Source organism: Sprattus sprattus (assembly GCF_963457725.1).
Source record: "Sprattus sprattus genome assembly, chromosome: 9".
NCBI lineage: Eukaryota > Metazoa > Chordata > Actinopteri > Clupeiformes > Clupeidae > Sprattus > Sprattus sprattus.
In genome coordinates this window covers 24744328-24768398 of record NC_137928.1, presented here as the reverse complement: position 1 = coordinate 24768398, position 24071 = coordinate 24744328, and the positions used below count along the sequence as shown (strand labels likewise).

Sequence of the window (24071 nt, the reverse complement as noted above, 5' to 3'; positions counted from 1 at the left end):
ATCTAATCTTATCCATATACTAAAGATACTGACTGTGATTTGGGATGGCACAGTTCCGACTTGAACCCGTATCTGAGGTCACAGGAGGTGGGCCTGTTTGCACAAAGGCTAAAAAGCACCCACCATAGTCACTTGATATTCGATGGAATGGCTGATACTTTGCAACTCCCTCAATAACAGAATACATAGAAAAACATTATCTTGTCTGAATCTTCTGTTGGCTCAAACTTCTATAGCTTCTCTTGAAGATCATCCTTATAACCAGTGAAACAAGCCCTGCAGTCTGGGATCCATGAAGATTGGATTATCCCCCAATTAAACCTCCACCATTGGTCAGGAGTAATGAATGGATGATGTTGCATTAGAGTCTTCCAGGCAGAACTTGCGCTAAAACGTCCCTTTCCACTCCTCCCAGTGTGGTTATGCACATTACCTTACCTCTTATTGAATAGCCTTTGAATTCACCATGGGGAAGCTTTCAAGAAACGGAATTCCAAGAACCAGGCTTTTCCAAGATTGCTATATTGCCCTCCAGGCTGAGAGGGTAAATCAAGGGTTTTCATAAGCCTGGTGTGGAGTCATTGGAGAGCAGGAAATGGGTGTTGCATAGAGTTGGCAAAGAATATGACTGACTCAAGAGTATGTACTCAGGGGATTTGTACGTTTTTATAAGTTGTTTGACCTTGAAGATGAAGACCACAAACCTTTTTTTTGACACCTTACAGCCTGTACATGTGGGCAAAGCGGTACATATGAGGGACATAGTTAATGTACCCAAAGTGGCTGTGGACGCAAGATGAAGAGACTTCAAAGATCCCTATAATCTGGACTCACCATTGCTTACGGAAACTGCCCAGACAGAGGTCCTTCTTTTAGTACAGAGGTCAAATTGATTGGCTGTCACAGCATCAGTTTGTTTGTACAAGTTTACGGCATGGAGCCAGTGTGACCGCTTTTAGGCACAGGCTTAATGGTTCCACAGTTAATAAAATGCTTGTATATGAGAGGATATTTTTCCACTAAAGTTTCCAGTGTGGCCTGATTTGTTGTGTTTGAACTTTTCATCCTGTCTTTAAAGATCCCACACTGCTTTGTGTGTGATTTGAAAACAACTTGACGTGTTTCATACACAGATCCCAAGAGAAGATAATGGCAGCTGATACTTGGAACGCACTCGTACTCTCCACTCGTATTTTTACTGTTGCTTGACCTGATAGTTTAGGATTAGCGTTTTACCATTAGTAGCCTGTAAAGGGTGGCAAGATGCGTCCTGTTTACAAACAAGAGCCACCTGTTTCTCCAGATGGATGAAAGAGCCTAGAGGCATGTGGTATGATATGGCCTTTAAGTATTTATTTTGGATGGGGGGGTGGTATGTTTGAGAAATACTGGGCAGAGTATGCTTGGGGGGCAGGGGCAGTAGGGGGAATCCCGGTTGCTTGGAGACCACTTTGACATGCCAGGAAGAAGCCATTGGTTGCCTGGCAGAAGCTTGAAAAAAGAGAAAGAGAAGGAGAGAGACAGGAAGGGAGACCAAGGGAGGGAGTTGTACTGAAGACGGGGTGGAGAGAGAGAGAGAAAGGAAAAGGGCTGAGTAAGAGAGCACGGCTATCACAGCGTGACTGAAGTGGAGTGAAGTGGCGTGGTCGCTGGCTGCCGCTACTGGATTATGAAAGAGAGGGATACAGCACTTCTGTTCTAAGCCCTGTAATGGTATTGTGTATTTTGAATAACTTTATTATTGTAGAATAAAATATGAAATACTTGCTTTCCTAGTCTTAAAGCATTTTTCTAGCTTTCACTTTTCTAATTTGTTTATGGCGTAGGAATAGTAACCTTGGGTCAACAGTCAGAATCGCTTTATCTGTAAACTTAAAAAATGTCTCCTCTCCTCTTGAAGACCTCCAAAAGAGTTTTAAACAAGTCTGACACGTGCCTTCATTGAAACTGATGCTTCTCACGGCTGTGTACCCCTTTGACCAAATACACGCCCTCCTACAGATTTGACGTCTTTCAGTGGGCACACTTTTCCCAATCTTAGTCTTGTTCTGTGGTTTGTTAGCCTGTATTTTCCTTGATTATGGGACTCTTACTGTCAGTTCTGAAGTTTCACATGAAGTCTGTACCTCACAGCAGACAGGGAAGATGCAGGCACCTGAATTCTTGTTTGTTTAATGATTTGCGAAGAGCGCTTTCTTGGGCGTGTTGGTGTTACTGCGAGTGGGAGAGAGGATTTAGTCTTGTTCCGTGGGTGTGTGTGTGTGTGTGTGTGTGTGTGTGTGTGTGGGGGAAAGGGGGTATATAATTGTGTTTATGTGTGGTTGGTGGATTTATGACGTCTCTTTGTGAGCCACACTTGCCTCTGCTCTCTGTCACGACGTCATGCCTAAACACGAGTGTGGACATGTCCAGACCCTACCCAGGTATGGGTATGTGTCAACCTCTTTTGAAGCTTTGTAGCTTAGTATCACAGCCTGGCTTCTGTTGGATATTATTTTGTTTTCCAAGCTGATTCACACATGCTCATTACACGGCGCACACACACGGACATTTGAACACACTGTGATTGAAGCCCACATACATACTGAACTGATTTGCATCATATGGATGTCTTAGCAGTATACTCAAACAGATATGTTTCAACCAAGAAGCCATATTGTTTTCACCTAAAGCACTATAGGAGAGCTTCAGGTTGCACACTTTGCCTCAGCTTGTTTTGATCAAAGGTGTATTTAAGGTAAATACATGTATGTCCACAGTATATAGACTATGCTTTCTGTAGAAATAGGTCAGGTTGAATTCCCAAACCAAAACACGACTTAATACAGTTGTTTCACAGGAAGATGATGCCATAAAGGGGATGAGTCGGCAACCACCTTAAAATCAAGTGCTCTTTAATCATCTCAGCAGTGAGCAGCATCATGAGTTTACATACGAGGCTTAACTAATGCAGGGAGAAACAGGTGGATATTCCAAGGACGTGGTTTAGTGACTAACCCAGATCCAAACCGCCTCCCCATGACTTAGTTCTCCTCGCTAAACAAAGCCACAGGGCTCTTCCTTTAGGAGGTGTATGACTTACTTGGAGTTAACTTATCTGGGTTAGTCACTAAACCACGTACTTGGAATAACCCCTGGGTGTGTGCAGGCTGGAACTCTCTGAGTACACGGTCTCTGGCACTCTCCAGCCTTCTCTCCAGGATGGACAGCAGGAACTGTCAGAACTTGCCGAAGTTATGAAACATGGCTCTACATTGACATCAGTGGCTGGGCCCCAATACAGCTGTTTGTTCTCACCTAGTTTGCTGTTTTATCTGGGCACAGACTGAGACAGTCAAGGTAGAACCGCTAATCTTATAGTGAGAACCATACGAGAGTGCGTTGCTTGGACGGAGACACTGGTTCCTTAGTCCACATTCAATACAGCGGGGTGGTGTGTTTCACTGCCTCCCTACTGTGAACGTTCGAGGCATATGAGTCAATAAGACAACTGCTACTACCTGCACGGTGTTACACATGCACAAATACTGGTCGAGCTGGTTTATTTCTGGCAAGCCAAACAAAGGGGCCTGAAAATACCCTTGCCTATAAATAGGAGCTGATGCTGTTGTCACCAGCTGGTGCAGCCGTGAATCCCCTGTGTGAGAGAACAAGGGTGCTCAGCTGGCGAGGCAGGTTCATTGCTCTCTCAGACACACCCTCAGGTTATAGTCCAAGTGCCTTACTTTTCACTGTGATGGTTCATATTTACATGGATTTATCGATGAGAAGCTTTCCTCTTAAGTACAGGTAAGGTCTACACAAGTACCGAGGCCAAGATGTTGGTGTTTGTCAGCACCTTATTGAGTATAGTGTTACCTGTTTGGTGTAGTGGTATGTTATTTTCAGTAAAAAGCATGTTCACATATGGGACGGGAGAGGAAAGTCTTTAAGTGGAGGCTAACTCCACCCACTATATGATTCTGAAAAATGCTCAAAGTTGGGCAAGGGGCTGAGATGGGGCAGGAGGGGCTGAGAGTTTACTTTCATTGATTGGTGTTTCATCCCAGTACAGTGATATCTTTCAGTGTACAGCTAAAACATTTAGAGATATTGATAATCAACCTTTAAAACTGTCAACAATGCATGCTTTTGAAAGAAGGTTGATATTGAGGTTAGAAGACAAGATTTTTTTCTTACAAATGTAGTCTAACAATCTCCATTACATTTTGGATTGGCAGCTTGACTTTAGAGGGTTGGTGCCATACCCCCCTCACCCACTTGGTAGAAGACACCTGATACACACACTCTCTAAGCATTGCAGAAGAACACAGACATGAACTGATTGTTCCCTACATCTAATTGGGCAACAGGACATTATATAAGTGCTGTGCTCCTCCTAACCAACACAATCTTATGATGATGATAAGAAAAACCATTATGCCCACATACTTGCTGTTTCTGAGGTACGCCTATAAATTGGCTCCTTGGTGTCTGCTGGAGGGCTATAAATCATTTGTTTTATTAGCATGAGATCTACCATCTCCCTGTGACTGGCAGTCAATATGGTGATATGCCCTTTTGGTGATACTAGAAATATTTTATGAGTGATGATATTTGGACATGCAGGTGTGTGTAAGTACACAAATAAGTACAATACGTTCTCAGGGCTCATTTTACTTTTACAGGCCTGGGCTAACATTAATCTCAATGATTTCATGGTGATGCAACATGATTGGAATGACATAATTGCTGATGTTGTGAACATTAGGTGGAACTCATACCCATATACTTATTTCAGAGGCCAAATCGATTGCATTGTGGTATGAAGCCAGCGAGATACATTCATTTAGTGTTGTCTCATATGAATTCAACAAAATATTATTAATATTGTTGATTTTGTGATTGTGAGTGAATTTAAATGGAGCTTTGGCTTACTGCTGTCATCCCTGAAAGGAGTGAGAAGGTGTCTCTTGCTTCAAGAGCAGCTTAGAACCAGTTAATGGCTTTTCTAACTGAATAAATAAGATTAGCTCAGGGAAGAGTCAGTGGTCAGATTAACCAGTGTACTACCTCTTACATAAGAATGTGATTGCATCATTGAAATACCACTAAAGGTCTGAGGTGCACCTAGAACATGGGGTGATGTTCATTTAAATGCTTCTGTTCAAGCAGAAGGGGGATGAAGGCTTCTGCTTGGTGGGGGGGGGGGGGAAGAAGGGGAGCAGCCAAGAGAGTAAAGAGACAGCAGATGAACACATACTGGTGGAGGAAGAGCATACCTACAAACATGTATCTGCATACATTCCTACATATAAAAATGAGCATCATCCAAGTCATAGTAGTAAAGTATAGTTCCAGGTGAGCTGTATGTCAGTCTGTCAGTCTGTCTGTCTGTCTGTCTGTCTGTCTGTCTGTCTGTCTGTCTGTCTGTCTGTCTGTCTGTCTGTCTGTCTGTCTGTCTGTCTGTCTGTCTGTCTGTTCGTAGTTCCTCAGAGTATCACGATCCTCTGCCTCAGTTTTAGGGTTCTTGAAGGAGTGGTAAATGCAGTTATAACTGGCAGTTACTGTACATGTCCATCAGGGTGCTTGATTTGGAACAGTAATAATAAGTGTGTTTGGGTTGGTAGCTGGCCGTGGTTCTGGGATGCCTGTAGTGGGGATGGTGTGAGCAATGTCCCCTGTCACCTCCTATGGTTACGGGGTAAAATTGACCTAGATCTACTAGTAAATTGGAGGGGAAAGGAGAAGGGATGGGATTCTTAGCCACGCCAGAGCCTGTGACATAGGGAGAGGTAAGGCAGGTTTAAATCTCCTGTAATACAAACGTGGGTTACAGCTCCATAGACCCCTTCTGAACTTTGTTTAGAAAACATTTAGAGTGCACTTTGCATTGTTAGTTTATAGTTAAATGGCTTAATGTTTGTTTATGGTGAAATTGCTTAATGTTTGTTTTTCAGTAAAATTATGTGATTTTACTGTGATTCCCACCCCTAGTAGATGGCTAAGAAAATAGGCTGGATGTCAGTTGAGTGGATCATTATATTAGAATTGCCCGTGCGGTTTAAAAATGTATAATATGTTGCATATTTGTGTGCATGTCTGAGATGTAGGAAATAGATGGGAGAGTCAAAGTCCAGAGCCATTATTTTGTCCTAGTCTGTGCACATCAATGTCTGAGCTGCTGAGAGAAGAGCAGTGTCATTTAATGCCAGTGTATGGGTCTCCCGTCATCCTTTGCTTCAACATCAGGGTCCAAAGCAGCATTCTGTCATAGCAAGATCACCAGCGTAGCTGACACAATACTACTGATGTAATGATGTTGTAAATAAGCAGTTCTAAAGAAATACATGTTCAGATCACAAAGATATGTCTTGAGCATTCACCAAGAGTTACATGACTGCCCCATTGGTGTGAACCGTTGTTGTGTGCAAGATTCAGTTTAGAAACTCTAGAACTTAGAAACTGAAAGTGGGAACATATTAAAACTTAGAGTTCTTTTGTTTCATTAAGGAGGTGATTCTACTTTTTCATATCCATGCTCTCTCACCCCATCAAAAAACATTTGTGGCGCAGGCATCAGGTATCATGTTAGATATCTTGTATTTATGAGGAGCCTTGTCAATTGCAATAGCACCAATGGTACCAAAACAACAACAACAAATCGAATTCTCCAGCAATGGTGCAGTAATTGAATACACTGGGTGGGTTGTTTGGCTGACAGTGAGGCCGTGTTTCTGCCTGGTGACTGGGAGCATCATGTGTCCCTGTTCCTGTTCATGCTGTCCCCTTCTGTTAACTCACCATGGAAACAGCGCTGGGAACAGACCGACGGTTTCCATACAGTTAAGCCTCTGACGCCTGTTTCTCAACCCTTGTGTGCTACCCTTTAAAGCGGCAGGGTTGCGAGGGAATCCGTCCGCATCTCTGCGGGAATGCAGCGTGATGTAGTAAAGTACGGGTCACCGAGTTGCTATCTTCGCTTTACCTTCTGTGCTAAATGGCTCAAGAATGGAGGAAACTGAATAGCAAACAATGGCCACCGCAGAGACTTCCACCTAATGAGGAGAATTGCAAGGTGTAGATTTCTTGCTCATGCTGTCCCAGAAGGCTTTGCGGCAGATGTGAGACGCCATGTGGACTATGTAACTCCAACTGTGTAGTCTAGGACCATAAAAGAAGGGAGTGGGACAGATTGCTTTTTCCATTCACTGTTGTTTTTTTTTAGTCGTGTACTTTTCCTGTTTGTCTAGTTTTAGTGACATAATGATGGGTTAACACTAGTTTCGATGGCCTATGCTCCACTATGGAGTGAGAAGGCGAAGAAGAAGAAACACTAGTGTGGTTGTGAAATTCTTTTGTTAAACTTTTAGATTCTGTTGCCTCAAAGTTTATGATCTCTTTCACTACTTTCAGTTATACACTTAACTTTTTTTGTTTTGTTTATGGATAGAAATAAAAGCATTGATGCACTGTTTCATAGTCAGTTAAAAAGGCACTTCATAAAGATGTATGGACATTGATGAAACAAGGCCTGAATGGTCCAAAGGGTGTCTTTTATAAGTCTTTTATAAGGGAATTATTTAAGGGGGTTTGTTCTAGACCATGAGTACCAGTGAGTTTCTGACTCGACTAACCTAAGACATAAGCCTAAGAGTCACTAGGAGAAAAGAATTCTGAGATGTGGTAACTATAGTCTTTATCCCAATGTGATGGGGCTTTGAGTGACGTGCAAGGAGAATTTTAGGACGGTCTGTCAAGCAAGACGCCACAATGCAAGGAAGATTTCAGCACAGTCTGCAAGTAAACACATTGTGAGGTAGACTACTGCCACAATGCCTCTCCCTGGGTAGATAGAGAGAGAGTCTCTCAGTTGGTTCAGTTCCAGAGCAATTGTGCTTGTGGGGATTTCATGTGGAAGGAAGGGACGCTGGGTATTTAAGCACGCTCTCCTGAACCACATTCTTGTTCTTCTGGGAAGTGCACACTCATTCCTCGTGATCCTGCTGCGACCAGAGAATATGAGGCTCCAGATTGGGGTTTGACTCGCCCCTTTCAGATAGAGGGCAGGGATTTTTTTTAAACAAAAGAGTGCATTAGCTAAATTCCATTCATTCATCCATGTTTCCTGCTGTTTCTACAATGTGTGTGTGTGTGTGTGTGTGTGTGTGTGTGTGTCTGTGTGTGTGTGTGTGTGTCTGTGTGTCTGTGTGTCTGTCTGCCTGTCACAAGGTCTCTATGGTAGTCCTCATGATTGTGCTGTCATGTGTGCGTATATTAATACATGTGTGTTTGTTTGTTGGGGGGTTTGTACATACATGTGTGCATTGTGTCAGCATTTCTCACTTCCTGTTCCTGTCTATACCTCTTCCTTCAAACTGCCTCTCCACCACACTCTCTCCCTTTATCTCTTTTCTCCCCTTTTTCTTCATTCTCTTTTTTTCTTAACTCCCCTTGCTTGCTCCATGGTTGTTTGTTGACCTGTTCCCAAATTGGTAGTCATTTTGTTTTAATATTTCATCTTCAATATTTAGTTTTAATATTTTTTTTCTCAACATTGCTCATCCTTCTCCTCTCTTTCATTCTGCCCTTTCTCTCCCTTCATCCCTCATTTGCAGACAGTTCCTGTGAAGCTTTCTCTGGATGCTCTGCTGCAGATGTCTACCTGTCAGGTGCAGGACACAATGAAGAGACTTGGCTCCAGCTCAGAGGAGTGCTCACACATCACTGCTGCCCTCTCCTGTCTGAAACGCACTACTGAACGAGGTCAGACCACCTTCAAGTCGCCACACCCTCAAAGCCTTGGGAATATATTTTCGTACAAAGAGCATTTACCTATTTAGCACCTTCAAACATGTCCATGGGGTTTAGTTTTGTGTTAGAATAACCATCATATATTACACTTCCCCATAATGGGAACAGGTTCAATTAAAATGAATGTGTGCAATGCTGAGAAGGCCAGATATGCAGAGGTTAATGACCTATACTTCCTTTTTGGACTCAAGGCCAGTGATTCCACATTTTCAAGGTTTCTGTTGTGGGCCTGATGAACTATAAAGTACACACACACACACACACACACAAACACACAGAAAGAGCACTTTCTGAATTCAGTCTGGTTTCCTTCTGTATCCAATAGGAGAAGAGTTGAGAGAGGACGGAATTCCATGGATCTCAGAACCTACACGACAGGACGGCGCCTTCCCGTCTCCCTCAGACCAGTGCTCGTGCCCCAGCGTGGGGCAGAATGTAGCCCACAACCCTCACACCATGAGCCCAGGCACACCTACCCTCATCATGACCCCCTGCAACCCGCCCACGGGACATGGTCGCTCTGTATCGGTATCGACCGTGCCCACCTTCGACGTCCACGACAGTCAGGGTGACCTTTTCCCCTTCTCACGGATGGGTCGTAACCACAGCAACGCTGCTACCCCACCAGGCACGCCCACCTCTAAGAGGAAAGGCCAGCTGAAGCCCCATCGGACGCCCCCGCCCTCATCCAGGAAGCTGCTGGCTCAGCTCCTGCCCAACATCACCCTGACCCGCTGCAAGAGCCAGGAGTCTCAGCTAGCCAATCGAATTGAGGAGCCCACCAGCAAGTAAGTTGCTAACAAGCCCAACTTTTTTTTCTCTCTTTCAATTTGTGTGTGTGTATTTGTGTGTGTGTTTTGGTGTGTTCGTGATGATGGTGTTTTTCCAAGGAAGCCTTCCCACCTGCACTGCAGCTTGACTTCCTGTTAATGGAACAGGATGCCATGCTTAGTAATGGAGGATTACAATGTGGAATGCTGGGTGTCAAATATTCCACTGGCAATTGTAACTGAACTTAAGTCTGCCATTTGACTCTTTGCTTGGCTGAGGAAACATCTTTGTTTTTTGCATCTTAGCTTCCCTGAGCTTAATGGAGCATACGTATGTGTTGATCTAACCTGTTTAATGTGTGGCTCAAGCTAAGGTTCAGCCTGGGTTACTGAATGAATGAAGGGAATATTGTGCTGACCACAATCTTCAGCTGGGTTCCATGGCTGCATTCCTTGGAGATGTTCCATGTCAAACGGAGCAGGCGTTTACCTCTTTCCTCACTTCACTCTGGCTTTCCCTTATCTCTTCCCCTTTCTCCTATGTTTCTTTCCCTTCCCGCTCCTTCTGTCTTTTTTCCTCCTCACTATCTGTCTTCCTCTCTACTTGTGTCTCCCCTCTCCACTTCCAACCCCCTGTCCATTTCTCGAAAAACATAGTCATAGTGCGGTCAGGCGTGACCTCAGACTAGCTGGCGTCCAGACCTCATAGCGTTCCAGATCGTTCTGTAACCCAGCCAGATAATGTAACCAGGAATCTAGTGCGGCCTCTCCAGGCCCCTCATGTTGGACTCTCAGTATTTTCCATTCACCGACCCCTTCTTCCCTCACTGCTGATATATTTTTCTTTTGTAAAACTGATTTATGGCTGTCTCAGTGGGCAGAAGGAAAAGATGTGGATGTCCCATGTTATATCCGGTTTTTAGGTGTAAGTGTTTTCCCAGGACTTCTCAGTCCTATGCTTCAGTCCTATGAGTATTGCCTGTAGCTCCAAGCATATGCTCTCAGATTTTCCATTCTCTCTATTGTTTTTTGCTTTTGTTATGTTTTGCTCAGTGTCAAGCCTCAAATATGTGGGAACATTCCTAATGGACTGTATAAGAACACTTGGTTATGATGACATTGCAATCTCTGTATGTGGGAGGTTTTTAATTAAATAAAGTGTAAGAGCACTCCCAGCTGTAAGCCTAACTCCACCCACGGCATAATTTTTTTTTAAATGCTAAAGAGAGGGCAAGGGGCTAAGTATACTAGAGTGAATCTGTTTACATCATGACATAGATATCTACAAACAGGTTGAATATATGTCAGCATTGGCCTTGATTTTAAACAGTAAATGGCATGTTTAAATAGTCATTGATGTGTTTTATCACAGTACAGTAATTTCATTCTGTTTACAGCTCAAAAAACACATTTCAGTCTATACTTACCCTTTTGTTTATGTTTTATAACATTTTTATGAGCTGACTTGTATTGTTTGTATCTTCGCAAAGAAAAAGACTATTTTGATATTAGCAGTCCTTTGTCATAGTATATCAGTAAAGGGGGGTTGGGTGTGTTTATATGCTGTGTAAGCGTTAAGATCTATGAGGTTTTTGAACACTGTGTGTGTGTGTGTGTGTGTGTGTGTGTGTGTGTGTGTGTGTGTGTGTGTGTGTGTGTGTGTGTGTGTGTGTGTGAGCGATCAGTGCATGTGGTCTGTGCGTGCGTGCGTTCGCGTGTGTGTGCGATCAGTGCATGTGGTTTGTGCGTGTGGGTGTGTGTGTGTGTGTGTGTGTGTGTGTGTGTGTGTGTGTGTGTGTGTGTGTTGGAGTTCTCTGAATGACCGATCATAGCTGTACTGATGCTGCCCTCTCTCCCTGTGGGAAGCAGGAAGAAGAACAAGCTGCCCCTGAATGTGCAGATCAATGGCAGTGGCGGGGCCGATGACTCCCCCTCTCGCTCCCCACTCCTCCCCATCCACAGCCCCTACATCCTCCCAGGTCACTTGGAGGATGCGGTTCTCAAAAGTGCGTTTAACAAACACATACATACAGTCTCACACCCTCTTTAGAGCTTTCACAAACCAACACATACACACACACACACACACACACACACACACACACACACACATACACATACAACCCCACACACCCACACCCACACCCACTCCCAGTCACACCCACACCCACACACCCACAAACACACACGCACACACCCACAAACACACACGCACAGGCTAATAGAGAAAGCCTTAGCCTTGCCATTCCTGTTTGAACTGGCAGATATGTTAGCTCCGTACCTCTGTTTCTCTCCATAAGTTTTCTCTCTCTGTCTTGCCACAGGTAATTTGGCAATACACCGGAGCTCCCCCCAGACTATGAGGAGGGATTTCGGTCTTCCAGTCACACACAGGTGGGCACTAGCCTGGTAGCGCATGTCTTGACACCAATATTCTAGACCTATACTGAGTCACTGGACAGGATTGTTTTTCATAGAGATTTGTTGTATTCTGTTTATGTTAATTTATATTGATGCAATGAAATAAAAAGAACAAAAAATAATACAGTGAATTTGAGGTTAAATATCAAAAATCTAAATTGTGTTTGGAAATCCCTAATACAATCACAGCAACTGTTCTTCTTTTTCATGGGATATTGAATGTTGAATGCACAAAGTTGAGTGTTAAGAAAAGGAAAAACCCTCAGACAACCTAGGATAACCTTCCGTCTTTTGTGTTGTTTTGAGCAGGTTCTCTACCAAGTCGTGGCTGTCACAGGTGTGTAAGGTGTGTCAGAAGAACATGATGTTTGGGGTGAAGTGTAAACACTGCAAGTGAGTAGAAGCCTAAATGGAACACCATTTCATCAACCCAATCATTTTGGTGTGTATTACTGTAACCGTGACCTTTTGCCGCACTTAGGTTAAAGTGCCACAACAAATGCACGAAGGAGGCCCCACCATGTCACCTACCTTTCCTTCCATGTAAGTCTTCCCCATTACTTGCAAATTACTTAATATAGTCATATGAAAGATTGCAAACTGATGTATATTTGCCTTTCGTTGAAAACGTTCACATTTCTATTATTAAGAGCTTCATTCCGGGAGTATAGGTTCTGATCACAGACTCTAAATTAGCTGTATCTTAAAGGAAAATATCAGGATTTTTTAACCCGGGCCCTATTTTTAAGTCTTTTTTTGGGTTCCATTTTACTAAAAACACGTAATGCCAGATCATCAAGCATCTGCGTCAAACAAAACTGCCTGTTTTCACCACTGACTGGCTCATAAATGTTTTTATAAGTGTCTGACAACATGGAAAGGATCCCTACAGAGATCTGCGTCTGTTTACCTCAATGACTGTCTCTTCTTCCGGGCTCTGGCGTAGCAAACCATTCAGGGCCTGTAGTCCATTACTTGTCCATTTGTAAACATTAGAAGACAGCCCCCCACTGTGACCATTGGCTACAGGTACTGAATGAGGTTCAAAAATTCTGAAGGTTCAGGTTCAAAATTCCTGAAGTTTTCCTTTCAGTGTTCCTTTATTTACAGTATCCAGTTATATGTCTTTTTGAATCACTAGTCTTCTCCATACATTTAGCAGTTATGAAGAAGCTTGTTACTTGTCACATTACAAGGCAGAAAGAAACACTACAGTATATTATATACACCAGACACAGATGTGAAGGCCAGCATTCCAGAGCATCTTCAATGCTGCTGATGAAACTGTTACTAACGGCAGAAAGTGGGCCTTTTACACCTAGATATAGATATTGAATTTAAATTCAGCCATTTCCAGCTTCGGTAGGCATTTTACAACAGTAAAAATGTCTAAACTGTAAGCCTGGTCGATTTTAGGTTATTTGAATAGAATATGTGATTTTTCTTTAAAAAACAATGACATTTCTCAGTGAATCCAAACCTGTAAAAGGTGTATAAGTACAGCTATATTGCCTTCGTTAATGGTAGTGTATAAGTACAGCTATATTGCCTGAGTTAAACGTAGTGTATAAGTACAGCTATATTGCCTGAGTTAAGTGTTCCATTTGTGTTGCTAGGTGTGCTAACATCTATTATTTGTTGGAACACCTGTTTGAAAAGTTTACCTTTGCCATCCATCTGCCTTTGAACTTTGCAAATATGGTGTGTTTGATTCCTATAAGATTTTCATATGCCATGTTTTATGCGAATAAACAAAGAATATCAAGTTTGAAAGCACTTGTATCAGAGTCCGTTATTCTTCCATTTGACCAAATCTATTCTTTCTATTCTGTCTCTGTTTCTGTCTCTTGTTCTGCAGTTTCAAAGATCAGACGAGCTGAGTCGGTCCCGTCAGACATCAACAACCAGATTGATCGGACGGCTGAGATCCCTCTGTTTGGCACTTTACCAAAGGCAATAACAAAAAAGGTAGTGTAGCCAGATGATCAAAAACACAAACGCAAACACACACACACATAAACACACACGCAAACACATACGCATACGCACACAAACACGCATACACACATACGCATAAACAAAAGCATTTGGATGAATATAAGAATGCATATATTATTATTATGACCATCATTATCATCTGTAGCAAAATACCATTCACTGAAAAATGGTACTGATCTTTTAAGTTTCTCTTAGAGGTCTTTAAAGTTGAATCTGATGCGTTTTGGAATTTCTTCCAAAACGTCCAGACACACATATACAGTTTATCTGTGTGTCATGAAGTCATGCCATGCTTGGTTGTGTGGGTCTCTTATCACTATCAATATCAAATGTTTCTTTTTCTGAAGTGTTCATGAACCCTTTTGTTAGCAAGATGTTTGTTCCTCATTGCAGTAGTGTAAAACTAACAATGATGATAAGCGCTAAACTTTGAATATAATATAGTGGTGACCATGCAGTCTGTGGGATTTGGTGTGTACATGTGCCTGTCTGTGTCTCCCTCAGGACCATCCTCCTGTTCTAAACCAGCAGCTGGACTCCAGCAGCAACCCCTCCTCCACCACCTCCTCCACCCCCTCCTCACCGGCAGCCTTCTCCCAGGGCAACCTCCATAACGCCACTCCCCCACCCAACCCCTCTCCCAAAGGCCGGGATGTAAGGTTCAACTTCCCAGGTCAGTCATGTGGTGGTGGAGGTATCAGTATTTGCACCTGACAGCTTTCGGGCGCTCACTCGCATTGCTTGCACTGCCATGTTTATGAACATGCTGGACCTACAGCGGGTACAGGGTCTCGTGAATTAACCTCTCACATTTAACCATTTCTACCACCCAAATAGACATTCCATATTTGCTATTTTACACATACTTAAACAAGTGAAGGGGTGAAAGCGAGAGCATTTTTTGTATGTGAATCAAGATTTATGGCACCTCACAAACACAAGGTTTGGTCTGTTAGTATACCGCAATCACCTCAATACTAAATCATGAATGATACTAAATCACTACGACATTTTCTTCCTCTAATTCTGTCCCTTTCTCAGTTTGGGCTGCCTTTTTTCTCCATTCCTTGCACTCCTTCACTGCCACAGAATAGATAGAGGGGTTCTTTCATTCATTACGTGAAAGGAAGATAAAACTTAAGAGTGCCATCTGTAGGACAGAAATGAATCGTCTTGTAACACCACTTTTAACTTTGGTCTGTCTCTCCTTCTCTCTCACTCTCTGTCAATATCTTTGTTTGATTTTTCTCCTCCTACCCATTTGCATTGCTAGCTGTCTGCTACTTTCAGCATAGACAACAGTTTATCTTCCCTGGTGAGTTAACCCTGCTTGCTGTGTGAGATGGATGACTCTGTTCAAACATGCTCATGTTACTTCAGCTGCTGTGCTGGTAGTGAAGCCACGTCTTATGTATTGGCTTGTCTGTTCTGTTACTGTAGCTTCCCTCTGAGCAGGAATGTGATTTGTGAGTGTGTGTGTGTGTGATGGGATGTTTGATGGTGTGGCTGCTCCATCTAGTGGTCAAAAATATGTTTTTTTTGTGTGCCTTTAGTGTGCTGTGTGTGTTCTTATGAGTTAGTAACACATTGTATGTATTACAAAACTATTCTCATGTTGTGTAAGGCACTTTTGTCAATATTTGGACAAACATTCCAACTGTGTGTCTTCACAGATGTGCCCAATGCGTCCGGCTCTGAGAGCTACCACAACACGGGGTAAGAGACAGCTGTCCGCTCTACTGTTTGCTCTCATTCCAAAAACACTGTCATCTTCACATCTTACCCCTGAATCCCACAGTGTATTACGGAGATTGCTGATGGGGGAGGTGGATGAGCTTCCATTCCAACGTGGAATGTGTTTTTTTTCTTCCCATAGTGAGTCAGAGCAGAGTGAAGTGGATCATGACCAGCAGCAGCACCAGCAGCATCAGGGAGAGGTGAGCACTACATTATCAAACCATTAGGGCTTTTAACTGGAGAGAAGCATGCCACTTGCTAAGACAGGAAGGCTTCAGGTTCATTGGGAATTCAAATGCATTCATATACAGTGCACACAAGCAATTAGGAGCAATGCTATCGGAAACCTGATCTCCACCATTCCTGTTAACTGCCATTTCTTAGTCTGATCCGAAACTTAGGACACAGCTTCAGGACACTGGTTTGCTATCTTTGTATAGCCTTTTCCTGCTCCATGGGTCAGTTATGGATTGCTGCTGATGATGATTGTTGGGACAAGTTTTTAGGGGTCATGGTATTTATAAGCTTTGAAATTTGCATCACTTGGCCTTGAAAAAGTAATTGCCGTAATATGGCCTGATACCTTGGTAAAAGTTATGGCCTGATGACTTTTACCAAGGTATCTCTCGGCTGCCCAAACTTGTAATCCATTCCTTTGTTTCATTCTAAAATTGTACAAAAAAAAAATAATACACTAATCTTGTGTACAACTTTGAAAAGAATGTTTTTATGCCTGAGTGCATCTTATACTCATGTAGCTGTTCACAGTAGCATAACCTCTGACCAGATGTCACAATAGACTTACAGAGGAAGTGAAAGAACTGAAAGAGGATGTGAGCGAGGAGGCTAGGAAAACCCTTACGGGCCGAATCACAACCTCAAACACATCCGTCATGCTCTCTTGAGCCCTGACGAGTTCATCGGTGGATTTGTACATTTATGGAAATGAACTTGAGGCCTCAAAGACCAATCCTTATTGTTGCACTGTCACTCTACATCCTAGTGTTGTGTATCATGTGTCCTTTTTTATCCACTGCATGTAACTGGCAGTTGTGTTCTCTGTATCTCCATCTGTTTCAGTGTCTTAGTAGTCTATCCAAACCCCTTTTAATTAGATCCTTTTTAAAACAAAAGCGGTCCCTAATAGCCCTAAATGACTCTTTTAACTGGACTGTGCAAAACTCACTCGTTGCACTGTGTGCACTGTTACACATGTAAAAAATATTATTAAATAGCTGGACTGTGTTCTGTTCTTACACACGGCAGCATGACAGGGTAGGCGATTATTACGAACAGGAGGAGGAAGAGGAGAATGGAAACTCAGAGAGGAAGGCCGGGAAGTTTGGTAGCGGCTCAGACGGAGAGCCAGACGGCGACGAGCTGGACGACCTGCCCAGCTCTCGAGGAGGGAGCTACTGGCGAGGGCCGATCTCACGGAAGGCCAGCCAGACGAGCGTGTACCTGCAGGAGTGGGACATCCCCTTCGAGCAGCTGGAGCTCGGGGAGCTGATAGGGAAGGGCCGCTGGGGGAAGGTGCACCGTGGCCGCTGGCATGGAGAGGTGAGCTGAGTGTTAATGATCAGTACGCCACTAGGACTAGTGGCAGTGATGGCTGCTAGGTGTTGTGATGGAGAAAGCAATAATAATGTTTATTATATGGCAACGACAGTACAAGCATTCTGATTGGCTAATGGGTAGCCATGCCAGCCGCGTATTGACGTCCTTGCCGGTCTGCGGTCTGATAAGTATTCTTATTGCCCTCCAGTGACGTCATCTTAAAAATGAGCGATACCATGTACCAAGTACTGAACATTACATCCTTAAAAATTTGCGATATATCAACAGCCAAGAGCATGTAATTATAAGTAGTGATAGAATCAGGACTCCTATAATGAAATTATCTGAGAACAGGAAACGGCGACGAAACCAGTTGAATGGCGTGGTACCATGACCGTTGATGACAATTGAAGAATAAAGACTCAAGAATTCGCAAACATTTTGATATCGGGTAATACTTTATAGGACTTAGTACAGGTCAGTACAATTCAGAAGCAGCGAAAATGTGTTATTGAAAGTGATGATGAAGACTTGACTACTATAGTTTGAAAATCTTGTGTTTAACTGTAAATTAAAGCCATTTAAGCTGAGCCCTGTTGTCCGATTTCTATTGATCATTGTAACTTGAAGTTAGCAAAGCATTGTTTGCTAGGCAACACCTGAAACACACTGTGTCGTGAGAAGACTTGAGAGCTGAACAAAACGACATGTTTTCTATTTACAATTACCATTTATTCTCAAACTGAAAAGAGCTAAAAATGCCATATAATAAACAACTTACTAACCTCGACCGTTCGGTCATGCAGGGACATATCAGACTTCGGCTTTGCCGTATCAACCTCCCTATCGCTCGGTAGATACGTTACAGCCTCAGTCTGATATCTCCCTGCATGACCTCACTCTCGGTTAATAAGTAGTTAGTAGTATTTGTGTAACAGCTGGTGCTGTTAAAACTGCTTCATATACTTGTTAAGCACACTAACCACACACGAGATAAAATATGAATACAAATGAGAAATTACATTTAATCTTTTACAATAAATGTCAAATATAGAGGATACAGTATTACATGTAAAATATAGCATCAAAATAAAAACCGAAAATGTACTTTTATTGTATCATATGAAAGGTGGCAGTCCGGCTGCTGGAGATTGATGGCAATAACCAGGATCACTTGAAGCTGTTCAAGAACGAGGTGATGAACTACCGCCAGACCCGGCATGAGAACGTGGTTCTGTTCATGGGAGCCTGCATGAACCCACCTCAGCTTGCCATCATCACCAGGTCAGGAACCAGGGAACAACTGGTTTGAATGTGGTGATGTAGAGAAGTGTTACGATTTTAAGGATCAAAGCCTCATATCGCCAGGTCACAAATAGAATTTTCACTAGACCCTTACAAATAGATATCAATTTTGAGTATCAATATCAATACTCTTGAGTAATGTGTTTCATTCAATTTCAATCTGCCTATACATATATCATTCCTTGTCCTATACTATTTCAAGTTGTTTGTGTACCTGTGATGACACACTTCCCCCCCCCCCCCCTTTTTTTCCAGTTTCTGTACGGGGCGGACACTCTACTCTGTTGTCAGAGATTCCAAAAGTACGCTGGACCTCAACAAGACCAGGCAAATAGCACAAGAGATTGTAAAGGTGCCACCACTGAATCCATCTTAATTCATCATAAGATTGTCCCAAGCTCATTCCATGCAGAATCACCTAGAATCTGATGAAGTTCCCACATGAGCCCGTCAGGTTTTCTTCCTATTTTTATCATATATACCTGTACTCCAGGCACAGGCCAAATTTCAGAGACCAACACCAAACGTCGGTCAAATCGAAACCAAAAATATGGCAGATTGAATTAAGGTTCCCTCGAATTTTCCCTTTTGCACTGTCTGAAGCATGCTGTAGAATATTTTATTTTCAATCAGACTAGATTGAGATCAAGACACTTGTACTTTAGACTGCAAGAGGGACAATTTGTGTGATCCTTTTTTCAAATAGCCATATTTTGTTAACTTTTGGTTTTCAGGTTCTGAAACGTTGCCTGTACAGGATAAAACAATTGGAACAAAACTGAGGGGGCCATGTGGGGACCTCTAGGTGATTTGACATGGAATGATCCTGCAGTGTTTTTCTTCATTGCTGTTTACGGTGGATGTTTACTGGTTGGGTTTCTCTCAGGGGATGGGCTATCTTCATGCCAAAGGAATTGTGCACAAAGATCTGAAATCCAAGAACGTTTTTTATGACACAAACAAAGTGGTCATCACAGACTTTGGCTTGTTTGGGATGTCTGGAGTCGTGCAGGAAGGACGGTAAGAATCTTGGGAAATCAATCATAAATTGAAAGACCAGAAGAGTATGGTTAAAAGATGTCTTTGGAGTTGAACTGTGTGTGTGTGTGTGTGTGTGTGTGTGTGTGTGTGTGTGTGTGTGTGTCTTTTCATCAGGCGTGAGGATCAGCTGAAGTTGCCTCATGGTTGGATCTGTTACCTGGCTCCAGAAATTGTACGCAGGATGGGCGCAGGTGTCAATGAGGACCGGCTTCCCTTCTCCAGAGAGGCTGACGTTTACGCTTTTGGGTAGGAAACCCCCTCCTCGACCAATCAATTCGACTGTTGAAATGTTAATCTGTTTTAATAATTTTGTGAATTAGACATTGACTAGAAGGAACATTTATGTACCGGGATCTGCTAAAGGTCTCATATTTTTAAAAGGGAGTTTGTCCTTGCCACTGTTGCCTCAGTGACGGCTCTAGGGGTGTTCAAGCTATAGGTGCTGTTAAGCGCCTGGAGACAATTGCAATTGTTTTTGGCCCCAGTCAAAATAAATAAAATTGAATGTGATTGAATAGTTTTGGTTCTATTTTTAACTGACTCTTTGTAACTGACTCTTTGTGCACGGCTCAGCACTATCTGGTATGAGCTGCAGGCCCGAGACTGGCCAATCACAATGCAGCCAGCTGAAGCCACCATCTGGCAGGTGGGCAGTGGAGAGGCCATAAAGAAGGTCCTGACAGAGATCAGTCTGGGGAAAGAAGTCACAGTGAGTCCCTCGACATGCTTTAATAAGGCTCTGTGGTTTGTATAGGCCCTATTTATAGCCTATATGGTTATGCTGTTCTACTTATGGTAGATCTTTAAGTGTTAAAATTCCTTTTTTAGATTTTTCTGAAGTGTAGTTTCTTCTTAACTCTTGACTTTCACACAGGAAATCCTTTCGGCATGTTGGTCATACTGTTTGGAGGTGAGGCCAACGTTCTCCCACATCACCGACATGCTTGAGAAACTTCCCAAGCTCAACCGCAGGCTTTCCCACCCCGGACACTTCTGGAAGTCTGCTGAGTACGTATCCTAACGGACAGCATGGATGAACACCTTCCTCTGCTCTTCCAACAGGGACGCAAAGATCTATGGATCATGTAGTCTGGAGATTGAATAGCTCCCCTGAAAAGACAAGTCGTCTTATTCAGGGTTTGTTTCGGGCCTTATTTGGCATGATGCTTGGTAGCAGGTCACTTTAAAAGGGATACCTGTGCTTAATTTCACAATGATGAAATTATAAGAGCCTCACAGAGAGATGGAGGATTTAAGTTTAATTTAATATATTGAATTTAACTTAACCTATTAAGTTAAATTCAAGTGGGTTGTTTGTCATTTGCTGTTTTGTTCTGGTGTTTTTGGTGTATTTTTGCTGTGAAACATGTTCCTTTTTTTAAAGGATGTGGAAGGTTGTCACCTACTGTTAGTGTCCTGTTCTGTGATCTGTCTGAAATGTTTTTTTTTTTTTTTTTTTACTGTGTGTCCTCTCTCTCCTTTTGGGGTACTGATTGGTTGCCGGGTCTTGGTCTGGATCCGGTGTGTTTCTGCTCCCTTCACCTCTTACCCGGTCTGATTTGGGCTTTGTCTCTGCCTACTCAACGCCTCTCTCTCTGCCCCTGCTGCTGCCCTGGCAACTCTACATCCTTTCCAACTGCAACCTCTGCTTCCACTGTGTTCCTCCTGTCCTTGTGGATAATCAACCTTGACCTATTTCACTTTTTTTTGTTTACTGTCTGTCTGTTTTCTCCCTCACACATCCAACCTGTTCACTCTATCATCAGGTCATGGCATCACCATTGTCTGCGTGAGCATTGTAGTGAAGGTCTCCGGTCTCGATGCCCCTACAATTGACAGCCTTCTCGCTTGAGCATTTGTCAGAAAAAAAAAATTGTTTTGTAGCACCAGTCCTGATGTACTTAGGCCTTATTACGTTTACAAACCAAGTACTTGACCCGATATTTGCCTTCAGAATGTTTCGGACCTCTTGCAAACAAGAGTGTGAGAGCTTTTATAAGTCAGGGTCTTTATATGAACTGTGACATGGGAATATGCCATAGATTTATTTCCTTTATGTGCCTTTGTGATGGGAAAGTTGTAGTATATCCCAGATTATTTTTGGTCACATTCTTTGTCATGAACTTCCTGCTGCTTGTAGCTGCTAACATTTTCTAGCCACTAGCTTCTTTCTCTTCCCCATTTCCTTGTTTAGAGTGTAGAAATTCATGAAGTAGAAGCTGAGCAAACCAAATCATGTGATTCTCGATCTGCTTTGCAAGCCTCTGAAACACTTTAAGTCCATTAATATGCTTAGGGAGAATATTGTGTGTGATATTTCATTTCAGCACAATAACACAAAGAGAAACATATAAAATGAATGAATGAAAGAAGTTGTCATGTAGCAAGTTTTGAAGAGAGATTAAAAACATAATAATGGAGTGTCTTCATATATAGGCACCCTTCTGTGTCACTGTCCCTATGTTTTACCTTTTACCTGGTTACTGTTTCTAATGTGGCCTATCTGATTCTCTCTGCTATTTTTTTTGCAATGCATGTGGTTTCCTGTTTTCTATTGGAGTGTGTGTATGTATGCAGCTCATACCGCTCTTTTTGTAAAATTCAAAACCTCAAATGAATCATGTTCACTGCTATTTTGCCTTAACCTGACCAGAATAATTCTCATCTGATCACAACACTTAGCTCTTCACAGGCAAAATGACTCTTTTTGAAATTGTAAGTACTTGCTCACTGTAGTACCTGAATACTATAATGGTGAGAAAACAGGTTCATGAAAGTTCTGCTGTACAAACTAATATGTTCCAAATCAAGTAAGAGGTTTCCAGTTTCAAAAATCAACACAGATCTGTCTATGAGGGTCAGTTACATTTACTGCATAGCCCATAGTTTGATGATCATAATATGCTAAATGTACCAGGGTACCTTAACATCATCTCACTATACGAAAATATTTTAGTTCTTCTCTTTAATGCTGGGAACCTGCTTTGGTTTGGATATAAATATATAAATGTATTAAGCATGTGAGGTCTGGTTCAAGGGGGTGATTTTCAGTTCTTTGATCAAACAGGACAAACCTTCAGTACCCTTTGAAACAAACCTCTCCTGTGCAATCTTAAGTGTGTCTGTGCACTTTTTTGGACGGTCTAGTATGCAAAAAGAAAAATGTGAGTGCATGTGTGCATGTTTGTGTTTCACTGAATGTATTGCACTGGGCTACGAGTGTCTATCACTAGAGAGACCTAGTGATACTGCTCTGATTGAGTATTCATTTAACTATGGAAAGCCTTTAGGGGATTTTTAAATACATGGATTATTTTTTGTTCAATGTATGGCTTAAAAAACTGCTCTCAGTATTTGTACAAATATTTTTTTATCAGCTTTTGACAGAAATGAGTAGGTACTATGCTTCTGTTGATGTACAGGTCTTTATACAGATGTTTTTTTTTCATGTACAAATTGTTGTTAAACAGGAATTGTACATTTTTTTAAAAGGGTAGAAAGATTTTGTAAGGATTTTTTTTTTGTAAGAAGAAATATGTCCTGTAAAAATTCATATTTTTGTACAGCCTGTTGCCTTCCATCTGTAAACAAGTGTTCCTCATTGAAAGAAAATAAATCTAGCTCCAGTCACCCGATCATGCATATTCATTCTCCCGAAACAATTCTTAACCTGTCAGAGTAAACCACTATGCACAGCCTAATAACCACATGCAGACTTCTCTAGATTACTGAAAAGATAAGAGAGAAAAGCACACTGTCTTTTGGCACATTTGTGCTGTAACATGATGACACACTGGAAAGCTGTAGTGATGTTTAGAGTGATAAGGAAACTCATCCAGCACTGACCATGTTTCAGTTATATCATTGACTCATAAAATCACATAAATTATGATGGTTTTTAGAGAACAGATAAAGAGAACCAAATAGGGAAGAGAAATCTGGGAACTGAGGCTATGGTGAGATCAGATAACAAGACTCCGAAGGTCAATATTTTAGGTGTACAGAGCCCATGGTGGTTTTGGTTCATATTCTTCTGCAGGTAGTTTTTTTACTTTGCTGCTGTTGTAATGATGCTCTAGAGGACAAGCACATAAGACTCTGTTGTTTGAGAAATGTGTTTTACAGATCCTCGTGTGACTGCTTCTTTAAAGAATACATGCCACATACCAGTGTCACTGGCAAAGGTTAAAAAGATGAATTGTAGGTGTGAGCCTTAGAAGGGAAAGGGCAACTGATATATGAAGCTGTTTTAGCAAAACAATACAGACCTTGCACGGAGAATTATTGATGGATGAGCAGGTTTTTTAAAAATGGGATCAAAGAGGAGAACGTACGTTAGATGGGAACATGCTGGAGGAGTGCTTGATGACTACGGTCAGTCCTGGTAGAGGAAGAGAGTAGGACGGCCCTCTGGTAAAGTGCAGGGGATTTAGGACAGGAAATGAACCA

At 42.3% G+C, this 24071-nt stretch overlaps 1 protein-coding gene across 1 annotated transcript in view; it reads left to right on the top strand.

Annotated features, from left to right (window-relative positions):
• The window catches only part of LOC308370202 (kinase suppressor of Ras 1-like), a gene marked incomplete at its 5' end in the record, with an annotated part of 44131 nt that extends 20866 nt beyond the window's left edge, over positions 1 to 23265 (top strand). The window contains 19 exon segments of the mRNA XM_080844815.1: positions 8598 to 8745; positions 9119 to 9581; positions 11433 to 11569; positions 11888 to 11957; positions 12294 to 12377; positions 12466 to 12527; positions 13843 to 13952; positions 14487 to 14655; positions 15256 to 15297; positions 15656 to 15698; positions 15859 to 15919; positions 16986 to 17279; positions 18406 to 18560; positions 18837 to 18933; positions 19468 to 19601; positions 19737 to 19868; positions 20196 to 20331; positions 20497 to 20630; positions 21389 to 23265. Of these exon segments, the coding sequence (XP_080700941.1) occupies positions 8598 to 8745; positions 9119 to 9581; positions 11433 to 11569; positions 11888 to 11957; positions 12294 to 12377; positions 12466 to 12527; positions 13843 to 13952; positions 14487 to 14655; positions 15256 to 15297; positions 15656 to 15698; positions 15859 to 15919; positions 16986 to 17279; positions 18406 to 18560; positions 18837 to 18933; positions 19468 to 19601; positions 19737 to 19868; positions 20196 to 20331; positions 20497 to 20630; positions 21389 to 21458 (2541 nt within the window). The 3' untranslated portion in view covers positions 21459 to 23265.
• Between the last annotated feature and the right edge of the window lie 806 nt (positions 23266 to 24071).